This window comes from Epinephelus lanceolatus, chromosome 22 (genome assembly GCF_041903045.1).
Source record: "Epinephelus lanceolatus isolate andai-2023 chromosome 22, ASM4190304v1, whole genome shotgun sequence".
NCBI lineage: Eukaryota > Metazoa > Chordata > Actinopteri > Perciformes > Serranidae > Epinephelus > Epinephelus lanceolatus.
Window position 1 is genome coordinate 34,871,517 of NC_135755.1, and position 13,229 is coordinate 34,884,745.

The 13,229-nt window shown below is 40.8% G+C and overlaps 1 protein-coding gene across 1 annotated transcript in view; it reads left to right on the plus strand.

The window, feature by feature from the left end:
- The window catches only part of pelp1 (proline, glutamate and leucine rich protein 1), a 31,060-nt gene that overhangs the window by 226 nt on the left and 17,605 nt on the right, over positions 1 to 13,229 (plus strand). Inside the window, exons 2-12 of the mRNA XM_033651630.2 lie at positions 132 to 196; positions 4,509 to 4,614; positions 4,764 to 4,913; positions 6,485 to 6,556; positions 6,698 to 6,757; positions 6,903 to 7,059; positions 7,231 to 7,363; positions 7,744 to 7,831; positions 11,660 to 11,748; positions 11,857 to 11,970; positions 12,121 to 12,271. Of these exons, the coding sequence (XP_033507521.2) occupies positions 132 to 196; positions 4,509 to 4,614; positions 4,764 to 4,913; positions 6,485 to 6,556; positions 6,698 to 6,757; positions 6,903 to 7,059; positions 7,231 to 7,363; positions 7,744 to 7,831; positions 11,660 to 11,748; positions 11,857 to 11,970; positions 12,121 to 12,271 (1,185 nt within the window). The remainder of the gene's footprint in view (positions 1 to 131; positions 197 to 4,508; positions 4,615 to 4,763; positions 4,914 to 6,484; positions 6,557 to 6,697; positions 6,758 to 6,902; positions 7,060 to 7,230; positions 7,364 to 7,743; positions 7,832 to 11,659; positions 11,749 to 11,856; positions 11,971 to 12,120; positions 12,272 to 13,229) is intronic.

The following is a 13,229-nucleotide window of genomic DNA, read 5'->3' on the forward strand; positions in this document are numbered from 1 at the left end:
CCTGTTAGCCTGCTGTGGCTGTGCTGCATCCGCTGCACGCTTTGTTGTTCCCTGAGCTGACATCTGGAGATCCAGCAGGGCTCAGCTGCTGCTCTGCTCCTTAAACACCTTATCTTTGTTTATCTCTGCAGGGCGCGAGCGCCGTCGGAGGTCTCGTGGGTTTCAGCAATGCCAAACTGGGTTCGAGCAAGACCAGGTGAGAAAAGTCCATTTCATTCATATTATCTCTAATCAAATTATTCACACAATAGACCAACATGGTAAAACTACAGTACTGACACCCTGTATGACCAAAGTATAGATACAAAATGAGTGTTTCTTGTCACCATTATACTTATGATACCAATGGTAAGGTTATTGTAATGTTATAGTACCATTCTTGAGTATGTTGGTATTATGTTTAAGTTACAGTCAGTTTTGCCGCTCTCTAATAAAGTTGCCATATGTAATAATTGCCAAGCTTGATAATTAAAACACTTTCCACTGAAAAACATTGAAGGGAGCATATTAGGGCTTGTTAAGGACGCAGTATTGTAGGGGTGGGGAAAAATCGATAAGTTACAGCATAGAATCGCAATATTTTGTGTGGCTATATCATATGGTCACACAGCGTCAAGTAGGCCTATTGATTTTTTAATTACATAAATGTTTCATATTACAAATACGTTTTGCTGCTACAAAAAATGGCTGAAGTGATATGAACAGACTGAAAAAAAAGGTAATAAATTGCAATATATCGTAATATTCAACACATCGCGACTAGGGGTGTGCCATATCCTATTGTTCACAATAATACAGGTATACTTTTTAATATCGTATGAAAAATTTATATTGTGATACTTGCGATATTTCGACTTGTTGACATATTGATGTCATACTGTTATCCATGACTACAACAAGCATGGCTGAAAGCAAAATTATTAGCAATTCTGTGGTCAATCCAAAAAGAGGAGCAGCTTCAGTAGTGTGGAATAAACTGTGGCGTCCTGAATGGTTTATGAACAGCTCTGGACCTCTCAGACTCTTTTAGCGACTTACTGTTCAGAGGGAACTCATTCAGCGGCTCCTCTGGAAGCAAAGGAATGAAAATGGAGGGATCATTGTTGGTTAAACAAACGTTTTATAACTATATTTGAAACTTGAAACGATATTTAATGGAAGTATGTGTAAAAAGTCTCCACTTTGAAAATATAAAATAGATAATTAATATTTAAAGTAGAGATTTTCTGTCCAGTTGCATTTTTTTTTTCCAATACCGTACTGATAAACAAATGTACACAACACGATAACCATCAATTTTAATATCACGGTATACCTTGAGACCAGTATACCATTGCAACCCTTCTTGCATTGATGTGAACTGGCAAGTTTTTAGAACATCGCAGAATGGCACATTGCAAGTCACAAGTGTATTCAGTAGGGATGCACGATAATAATGGCACATCATCAGTATCGGCTAATATTAGCTCCAAAATTAACTATCAGAATCGACCAACATGATTTCAATTATTTTACACAATGAATGGATATTACATACATTGATTGAAGAATATTGTATTTCATGTCTCCATCTGCTGGTGGGCCATCACGATAAGAGTATGCATGCATAATATGATATTAATTCCACTACAGAACAGGCTTGATGATCAATAAAATTAGGTGGGTAAGAAGTGGATATGTCGATATCAGTATTAGTTATCGACCTAATGAGTTGTTATATATCTGCATATCGGAGATCTGCAAAAAATCCAATACCTTGCATCCCTAGTGTTCAGGCATACAGCGTGGAAAAAAAATAACATTAAATCATGTAAACATGTTCCTGTAAAAGCCCAGAATACAAGCATGAACCAGGAAATGAGCATAATGTGGAACCTTTAATGTCTCAGTTAGGTACTGTGACATGTGAACAACTTATCCAGGTTGGCCATCACTATCTGCCCAGATGCTTGCTCATCAAAATGCACAGTAGTTTTAAATAAGTAAAACAAAAAATATTTTGATAAAAGTGTGAAATGCTGAAATGATAGTAAAAGTCTGACACAAGAGAAAATGAAAGAAAATTCTATAACTGCTCCTGTCTTCCTGATCAGTTGATAAAGTTCAATCAAAGCAGGGAGGTAAATGTTTTGATTGCTGAAGTAAACTGACAATAAGACTCAAAACCAGAGGTACTACTGGGGTGGATGAAAGTAACCTCTACAAAACTTGAACATTAGGGCCTCTAGTTTTGCAGACTGGGCGCAGCGGGGGCGCAGCGCACCTGCGCTTCGCCAACTGGGTGTGGCCAGGTGGATTTTGTAAGTTTGGCACACCGTGCACCCTGGCGCAGCTACTCCTCTTTTCCACCTCCGTCCCTCATACCTGCGCAAGTCGGAAAGAGGGAGGAGAGAAGGCGTGGAGTGGGTTTTACACACATCACACCAATCAAATGAGCCCCTCTCCTCGCCTTTAAATGGGCCGTGAAGGTGTAATGAGAGTTTACTCAATTCGCCATGGCAGAAGAGAGCAGCAGCATCAGACAGCCAAACTTCTCTCAGGAGGAAACTGATGTTTTGGTCCGGGAGGTCCAAGCTCGCAGTGTCCGAATATACAGAACTGCAAGCAGACCTCCACGGGCTGATGATGCAAAGGTAGCCTGGGAGGAGGTCACCACAATTGTAAATCAATGATGTGTTTCTCTCGTGCGCGCGCTCTCTCTCTTTCTCTCTCGCAGTCTCACTCTGTTTCTTTTCTTTTGACTTTTCTAAGATGACAGATGCTGAATATATACTCCCTATCTGATGCCGTGGCTGTTTGTGGTTGGCTGAGAGGGGCGTGAACTCATTAGTTTGCAGCTGTGTTAATCAAATCAGGTTGGGTTTCCATTACGCATGCCAAACGTGCCAAACAGTGCCAATCCCCTTTGATCTGACATCAGATGTGACAGGACAGTCGATATAGAGATACATTTATGTGCTGATTGCAGATAGTTGCATTGAATAGTGGTTTTATGGCTATTTATTGCATTGTTAATGTGCCTGATATTCTGGAAACCTGCCTGAAATGTGCCTGCCACCTGCACTGCGCCGGGAAACTAGAGCCTAAGAAGTCACCCACAAAATGACTTGCTTTAGTAAAGGAACTATCTTATCAAAAAATAAGTAAAGGCCATGTGATGCTGGTCAGTTCCTAAAAAGTACTGATGTTCAGTATTGGCACAATCAGGAGATTTTTGGATGAAAATGAAAATGGATGAAAATCAGCAGCAATAAATCTGAACCAAATCACACTAGATAATATTAAAAACATTTTCCTCTTTCAAAATTGCTTGTTATATGAATCATTTCCTATACATACCCAATAGGGGTGGGAATCGCTAGAGGATCCATGATACTATATTATCACGATACTTAATTCACCACACATTATTGCGATTTTAAATATGTTGCAATATGCTAAGTATTGTGATAAAATATGTTGTGCTATCAACTGCAAATTATGTCATCAAAGGGAAATATTGTCAACATCTATTTTATCTAATAACATAAGGTTTTCAGTCTGTTCATCTCACTTCAGCCATTTTTATTGCAGCTAAATGTATGTTGTGGACTGAAAAAGTAATTGATAATATTATTCTAGTAGGCTACCTAATGGTTAATTTGTATTTGTAGTACTAATAACTTGTATATTTAAAAAATCAATACTTGGCACTGTGAAGATTCAAAAAATTTAAGATAAATGCTTTGATTTGATTTGATTTCAGGATATGTCCTCATTCCGTCAATTTTACAAAGTTGAGATAAATATTATATATGAAGAAACGAGTAAATTTGTGAAAGCTGCGACCACAGGCATGCATACCCCCCCCCCCCCCCCCCAAATGCCACACCCTCTTTAAGCCAATGGACATGAGCACACACACACAGACACACACACACACTTGACCTCCACGCCAAATTTCTGCTTCCTAGGGCGAAAATTGTGGAAAATTCCACAACCTAAACAAATGGTATGGAAATTTTTGTGGACTGACAGATTAACAGAGGGAGCTATAGAGCTGCTGGTTGCAGCTAAAAAATATAATATTAGAATATATTTAATAAGTACAAGTTATCGTACCAATAAAAGTAATGTCAATAACACAGAATTAGAAATACTTCATTGATTCCTGCGGGGAAAGTGTAATTTGTTACAGATGCTCTAATGTAAAGAAAAGAGAATTATAAGAAGTAAGAATAAAAGTAGGTAAATATAAGTAAGAATATAAAATTATGCTACAAAGTTTAACACTAGTACTTAGGATGTTGAGAATAAAAATATGTTCACTGTCTGTAAGTGTCTAAAAATACACAAATATGTGCATTAACACAAATCTGTGGTGTTACACTGAATAACTCTTTGTGCAAGGTAACTGAAAACTGTGAATGCAATGATAGGAGGGTTATAGTCATAGTATAAAGACTAAATCTCTGTTTCTCGTGTGTGTGTGTGTGTGTGCGCGCGCGTGCGTGTGCGCGTTCGTGCAGGTTTGAGGGGCTCTGCCTGCTCTCCATGCTGGTTAAGGACAGCTCCAGTGATCTGTTCCAGCAACACTGCGTTTCCTGGCTGCGCTCCCTGCAGCAGGTCATACAGGTATGATGCACACACACACACACACACACACTCACAGCTGTCAGTCTGCCTCTTCTATAAAACCCGAATTATCATGTCTTACTGCACAGCCTAACACCCTCTTTCTTACTTCTCTCCTCTCTCACTGTGTATGTGGATGCACCCTGTAGTCTCAGGCACCAGTTCAGACCATCCAGCTGGCAGTGAACATTCTGAAGGACCTGCTTCAGTACTCGTCCCAGCTGCCAGAGCTGGCCAGGGAGGTTGGCCTCAACTCCATCCTGGGCATCCTTACATCTCTGCTGGGCCTTAAGACAGAGGTGAGACATGGGAAGACCATAACACAAAATTGTAGTTAAACAGTTAATATCCGGGAATTCACATTATAGACACTCACACTGACTATCCATCTAACAATTTGGCCACATTGACCATACACAGTCCAACCATGTACTAGGTGTCGTTATTTGTTAATAAATAAATGAATAAAATATTGTGGAAATGTCAGCTGGGATAGGCTCCAGCCCCCCCGCGACCCTCAAGAGGATGAAGCGGTTAGAAGATGGATGGATGGATGGATGTGTTTTGAGTCCACATTACGACCAGATATTGTAAATCACCGCAGACTCACCGTTTGACTGATCTGAACACCATTTGAAGCACTTGATGTGGAGTAGGGCTGCGGTGATATACGGGTTTCAAGGTATACTGTGGTATATAAGTTGACAGTTATCATACTGTGTACATTTGCCTATCTAAGATAAAAAAAAACGCAACTGGACGTTGAATCGCCCCTTTACTTTTGAAGGGGAGACTTTTTGCACATACTTCCATTAACAAAATAGTTTAAACTTCCAATAATAGTTATAAAATGTTTGTTCAACCAAAAATAACCCTTCCATTCTTATTCCTTTAATGGCCATTCTGATTCATAATAAGATAAATTATTTAATACTGTGATACCACAATTTTTTCTGAGACAGTTATTGTACCTTGAAAATTTCATGCTGTTGCAACCCTAAAATGGAGTATCCAAAATATGGAGCAACAAACGTCTGAATTGACCAGAGTTGCTGTGAGGCAAACTTAAATCATATTTTAGTGGATGTGCTGAAACAAATTCAGGATGTACTGATGGTCTATGTAGATTTTCGAAAATTTGGTATCTGAAATGCATAGAGATTTGTAGTAATAAACCACACCCACTTTAAGCAATCCTCACCAAACTTTATGTATCAGCTGAGTCATGACCCTAGAGTTATGCAAACAGAATTTCCTAGGAATCCCTGTCACAGAGTAGCAGATGTAGGAGAATAACCCAAGACTGCTTAGCAAAGCTGGGCCCTAGCATCCAAACATGTGCACCAAGTTTGATCACAATTGCTCAGGCTAATATGGATTTATTTAAGATTTAACTAAAGGACACAGGTTTAAAAATCAAAAGGACTGAAGTGTCAAAATTTCCTTGATAGCTTTGGATCAGCAATATCCATAGATGATCCTGCCAAAGTTTCCAAACAATTGGCCCAATGGTTTCTGACAAGTTCGAAAAAATATGAGTTCGAGAAAATTGAGAAAAAGTCACCAAAATTGACATTTTCAGAGCAGAAGACAGTTGAAGCAAAGATACAGATGAATTGAGAGAGTAATACGGTGAAAGAATTTTGACTCTAAGCCAAGACATTTTTGAGATAGTTGCAAAAATGTTGATGTGATTGTTATAACACCACCTTGAAGTCAGTGAGTGTCATTTTTTTATGCCTAAGTAGTGGATCATTGGCCAGGCAGCTGCTGACAGGCGGCTGTGCGACAATTAACAGATCGGGGTGCTTCCATGTCCTGTGTGAACCTGGCATAATACTAACCAGCTTTGTCTGTCCTGTAATATTAGTGTGAGCTGGCGGCCATGGAGGGGATGACTGCCTGTATGACCTACTACCCCAGAGCCTGTGGATCCCTCAGAGTAAGATACACTTACACTTGGAAAGATAAAGCAGATGGGAGTGTTCCTCAGTGTAAAAATGTTTGCTTATGTTGGTTAGAAATAACTTTTTGATCATTGAGAAAAAAACTGAAAAACCTGAGCTGTCTTTTTTTCTTGCAGGACAAACTGGGAGCTTATTTTCTCTCAAAAATGGACAGTGCAAACAAGAAAACACAAGAGGTTTGTGATCCTCAAACTTTAGGTAGACATTTTATCTTAATTTATAACTGGACTGTGCAGAATATTGTGGTGCAATGTCAAGCAGTTTTTCTGCAGGCTTTTTAACAGTGTTCCATCTGTCTTTGCCTTGATGTCTTTCTGTCAGACGGCATGTCTGTGCTACGGTCGCCTGCCCTGTCTGGGGGGCCTGTTGGACAGAGGGGTGGGTGCTGGTAGAGCTGAGGGCTGGACCAATCAGATTCACTGCCTTCTGGCTTCAGCCAATGGCCTGCTGGCTCAGATCTACCAGGGTTCAGAAACAGGTACATCTTTCTATCAGTGATGGTGGAACTTTTCTTTAGAGCCACAATGTTCAGTTTGTCTTTGAACTGGTTCTCTGTCTCTGTATAGACAATAATGGCAGCGATGTTTTCATGTGTGTTGTGTTCTGATGATGCAGTTTGTTAAAAAGCTCTTGATGTTTGGTGTAACAGATGGAACGGTGCAATATGAAGGTCCAGGGGTGGAACTGGCCTTTCCTCATCTCGACCAATCGGATCCCCTGCTCCTGCTGCAGCTCCAGCACAGATACACAGCTGTCTGTCTGGCACTCAAACACACACTCAGGTACAACACACACACAAATCACTTTTGTGAAGGGTCCGTTCACCCAGAACACAAACATGATATTTTTGTTCAGAAGACTGCCTTAGGCTTTCCATGTAGGCGCATGGAAGGGCAGTGAGGTGCGCGCTATCTGGCTCAGGCTTTCCGCGTATATGCGTGGAAGGGCAGAGAGGTGTGCTCTCTCCGCCTTAGGCTCTGCGTAGGCCCGAGGAAAGGCAGGAAGGCATCAGAACAGAGCCATACTGCCAAATATAATACAGCAATGGAAATGAAGTTTTCTTCGACAAAAATGATCCTGACTGAAATAATATTTTTGTTGAGAAGACCGTTTGTTACAGGATTATACTTTATTCATACTGGCCCTTATGTCTGTCCATCAGGGTGGATCCAGCCTCAGCTGTACGTCTGCCTGTCAGACCAATCCTCAACCTGGTGTGCCGAGTTCTCGCTGTCAGCTCCAAGAGCATAGTGAGTACACACACACAAACACAGACATACACACACTGAGTATTTCCCATTAGGGTCTGGGGAGGCTCTGATGTTTTAATATACACTGTAGCACTAAATTCATTAATGAAACAACAAACTTGAAATACCTCCCAAATTCAACTTAAAGGTGCAGTCAGCGATTCTGAAGAAAGATTGTTGACAATGTGCTGTGGAGTTCAGCATGTTAGCATGGGCCAGATTTACTGTTCGTCTCACTCCAACTTCCTTTCTCTTTTTCCATCACCTTTCTCCCATCGTGTGTACGATGTCGCTGATTGACTGGAATAGTGCTGTGCGGCTCATAGGGATGCACCGATTTATCAGCAGCACATCAGTATCAGCTGATATTCACGTTGTTGACTGCCAACAGCCAATCAGTAAATAAGATGACATTCACCAATGGCAGAAGCCAAAGTTTTTCTGTTGTGTCATTTTTGCACAGGCTGAAAAGCAGGGCTCCAGACTAATGGTGTTGCAACGTACCTGGGACAATAGAAACTGTGTTTGGGACAAACGGAGGTCTTCCTCCTTCAGGACAAAAAAACGTCAACTCACTATCAACATGTCAGAAAACACACCCTATTGTTTCCCTGATAGTGTTACATTGTAAACAACAAATCCGTGTTGACATCAGCAGGAGGAGAGCCAGTTAATGTTAGCAGTTAGTCAGTGGCAGGAAACCAACAGCTAACGGAGGTTGCATCAAGTCACATTACGATGCATTCAAGCTGTCTTCGGTGAAAATGAGTATTGGGTGAAGATAAATTATGATGTTCTCATGTTGTTTTCAAGTGTGATCTTGTAAAATGTAGTTTTCGTTGAGAAACTTGAATAAGTACAGCTGTTTGAAGGAGAAATTTATTGATGTATTCACAGCAATATAAAATAGATATTAGAAAGGGAGTTCTGATGAATTTTATATAGTAAAAAGGCATTTAAAGTAGTTTTTAAGCTGCCACACATGCAACTAATGTGGCCGGAGGCATTATGTTTTTGGGTTATCTGTCCATAGGTACGTACAGTGCCCTCCAAAAGTATTGGAACAGTGAGGCCAATTCCTTTATTTTTGTTGTAGACTGAAAATATTTGGGTTTGACATCAAAAGATGAATATGGGACAAGAGATCAACATTTCAGCTTTTATATCCAGGTATTTACATCTGGATCTAATACACAACTTAGAAGATAGCACCTTTTGTTTGAACCCACCCATTTTTCATGAGAGCAAAAGTATTGGAACATGTGACTGACAGGTGTGTTTTGTTGCCCAGGTGTCTCCCAATTACATTGATTATTCAAACAATAAATAGCACTGAATGTCTGAGCTCAGTTTCAGATTGGGTACGATAGGTTTTGCCTGTGCAGACTGCATTTAGAGGTGGAACCAACATGAAAACCAGAGAGCTGTCTATGGGTGAAAAAGAAGCAATTGTGAATCTGAGAGAAGATGGACAATGAATCAGAGCCATTGCACAAACATTGGCCATAGCCAGTACAACCATTTGGAATGTCCTGAAGAAGAAAGAAACCACTGGTGTACTAAGCAACAGACGTCGAACAGGTAGACCAAGGAAAACATCAGCAGTTGATGACAGAAACATTGTGAGAGCTGTAAAGAAAGACCCTAAAACAACTGTTAGTGACATCAGCAACAACCTCCAGAGGGCAGGAGTTAAGGTATCACAATCTACTGTTCGCAGAAGACTTCATGAACAAAAGTACAGAGGCTACACCAGATGATGCACACCACTCATTAGCAAGAAGAATAGGAAGGCCAGGCTGGAATTTGCCAAAAGGTACAGAGATGAGCCTCAAAAATTCTGGGAAAAAGTTTTATGGACTGACTTTTATGGCGAAAGTTTGGAGAAAGAAAGGATCTGCTCATGATCCCAAACATACAAGCTCATCTGTGAAACACGGTGGAGGTAATGTCATGGCTTGGGCTTGCATGGCTTCTTCTGGGACGGGCTCTTTCATCTTCATTGATGATGTAACACATGATGGCAGCAGCAAAATGAACTCAGAAATCTACAGAAACATTTTGTCTGCTAATTTAAAGAAAGATGCAACCAAACTGATTGGGAGATCCTTCATCATGCAGCAAGATAACGACCCAAAACACACTGCCAAAACAACAAAGGAGTTCATCAGGGGCAAGAAGTGGAAGGTTTTAGACTGGCCAAGTCAGTCTCCAGAGTTAAACCCAATAGAGCATGCATTTTACCTGCTGAAGAGGAGACTGAAGGGAGTAACCCCCCAAAACAAACAACAACTGAAAGAGGCTGCGGTGAAAGCCTGGAAAAGCATCACAAAAGAAGAATGCAAAAGTTTGGTGATGTCAGTGGGTCACAGGCTTGATGCAGTTATTGAAAGCAAAGGATTTGCAACTAAATATTAAGTCTCATTCACTTTAATCTATTTTAAGTTTATATGTTCCAATACTTTTGCTCACCTAAAAATTTTGTGTTCCATTACAAATAATGCTATCTTCTAAGTTGTGTATCAGATCCAGATGTAAATACCTGGAAATAAAAGCTGAAATGTTGATCTCTTGTCTCATATTCATCTTTTGATGTCAAACCCAAATGTTTTCAGTCTACAACAAAAGTAAACGAATTGGACTCACTGTTCCAATACTTTTGGAGGGCACTGTATGTAGAGTGACTGATTAGAATTTTGTGGTGGAAGGTCAAAGGTCTAAGTCACTGTGACCTCACAAAATATGTTTTTGGCCATAACTCAAGAGTACATATGCTAATTATGTCAAAACTTCACACAAATGTCTAATAGGATAAAATAATGAAGTGATGACATTTTATATCCAAAAGATCAAAGGTCATTATCACTGTAACATCATAGTGTTCTGCATAAAACACTTTTCTGGCCTTTAGACAACGCCATAGATATTCTGTGCTGCTGGGGGTAAGATGTGTGTGAAGCATCCATGTTTTCACAGACATGGAAAGAAACTGTAGTAGAAACTTGACTGATGTGCAGAGGCATACAGGCACGGGGGTAGTAATTCTAGTTCTTTCGCAACACCAACGCATTCTGGCCGCAACCTGAGGTTAACAGAGTTCAACTTTTGGAACACAGCAGTACGCACTACATGTCATGTAACAAGGACCAACCAGTCACATCTGACAGACGCCTTTCTCGTCATTCATAAATATCAGTGTTTGATAAATATAGTGAAGAAGTTAATCATTTTAGTGCAGGGCTGCCAGAGCTTTTCATCTGTCCCACAGACAATAGGACTACACACAAACAGCGCCTGGAAGAAGGTCAGCTCTGCCCTCAGGTATTTCAGGCTATGATTCGGTGCTTGTTAAGGTTGCTTAGCAACCTCAGACGCAACTTGCAGCTTGGCTATTTAATGCTTGCACAGAAAAGGCACAAGAGTAGCACCCAGCACCTGACCCCGCATTATCCAGGTGGTTAAAGATGCTGTATATGTACAGCCCCAAAGATGGGAGAGAAGAGACAGGTGGTGAGACACGACACGTGGTACGACCTCGTCTGGTAGATGATTGGGAGGAGTAGGAGAGCAGTGGGGTTCAGTGTGTCTGCAACTGGATGCCTTCTTATTTACAGAGCCCGCACTGTGTATGAGCACTGGAATTTTTCCTAGCGGATGGTGAGGAGATATTCACTGGATATTTACAAAAAGTGTGTTTGGTTAGAATCGCTGACTGCACCTTTAATCCCCCTGATATTTTTGAATAAACATGCAAACAAACAATAGTGATCCTAATTTGTGTGTGTGTGTGTGTGTGTGTGTGTGTGTGTGTGTGTGTGTTTGTGTCAGAACTTAACAGAGGATGGAAGTGTGAGGTTGTTGGTCTTGCCCATCGTACACACCAACACACTGGAGGTCTTATCAGCTCTTATCACAGCGTGAGTACTGACATGCAATAGTTAAGTAATCCTGAATAAATCTGAGACTAAACACAGTGTTAATGGTTGTGTGGTGCTGACACTGTCTTTTCTGTGTGTGTATTGCAGTGTACGGAGCGGCATGGTTCAGTACGCTGCTGTGCTCCAGAGGCTGTTCTCTCAAACCCTGTCAGCCTGGACGCCTCTGCCTGAAGCCAGTCTAGGACAGCAGAGATCCTACAGGTAACTCACTGTGGGTGATACACAGAATAGTAACGGGTTCATTAAGGGGCTGAGGTACAAGAAGAGTTATAGACTACTATGGATTGTGTGATAATGTCAGATTTTGGCAGCTGAAGCATTTATCCTGTGTGTTTCTTCTTCATCCCACAGCTCAGTGCGGGTATCAGTGTACACAACCTTGGAGTTGTGGGTCCAGGTGGCCGGAGCCTCTTCTAGCATCCTTCAGGGAAGCCCTGGCCACTCAGAACTCCTGTTTAGTCACCTGCTCAGTGACATCACACCAGGGGCGGAGTCTGTCAAGGTTGGTTGAATGTTTTTTCCTGCACCATGTCAGGATCAGGATCAATCATGAGATGGCGGACAGATTTCACAATCAGCAGATGGATTTATTATTGGATTAGCTGTTGAAATCATGCTGAATCACATATCTGCTATCTTAAAATCCTGTGCTTGGTTTGTTTTCTTTCACACCACAAACAAACCGCACCACAGTTCATTCGAAGGCAGGCAGAGACCCTCTTTCTCAAGCGGCCTCGGTTCAGCTGTTTGGTCCACACCAGTATTCAGTTGACAGTTTTCACACGAGCCCAAACGAAACATACCAACTGCGGAAACAGACCTGAGTTCATTTTAATTGAACCAAGCAGTTTAAGTGTGAAAGCACCTGAAATTGACTCCACTAACACATATCAAACAGTACGTGGGATAAGTTAATCTTTAGGGCTTTCTGCCAAAGAGTCCTTTCTGAAAAAATTGTATTCATTTGAATCCAAACCATGAACTTCAGGGTTATCTGGCTTAAAGCCCTGAAGGCAAACTTCTCCAAACAGCTAGAAAACAACAAGGTCATTGAACAAATATATAGAATTCAGCTCAGTAATAACTGTCAAGATTCATAGACAAACAACTTTTTTTTTGCTAATCACCATTATTAGCTTAAGGACTTTGACATCGCATAAACTAGCCTAGCAGCTAGCAGAGTTTTCCTCTACTTATAGCTTAACTAATTACATGTATTATTTATGCTTTTTCTTACTTGCCATTGGTTTACGTCACTGCGTCTCTCAACAGAACAGCACAGCTGAATTTCAGCCTCACTGCCTGCGATTTCAGCCACACATTGTTGAACAGAGTAGCTATAAGGTTGCTGCCAAAAGTTAGCGAATGAGACGCCTGTGTAAATTTCAGGTATTTCATTTTCAGGTATTTTCTCCGGAATTCAAAATATTTCCACTCTGCTGATTTATTCCCAAGTAAAT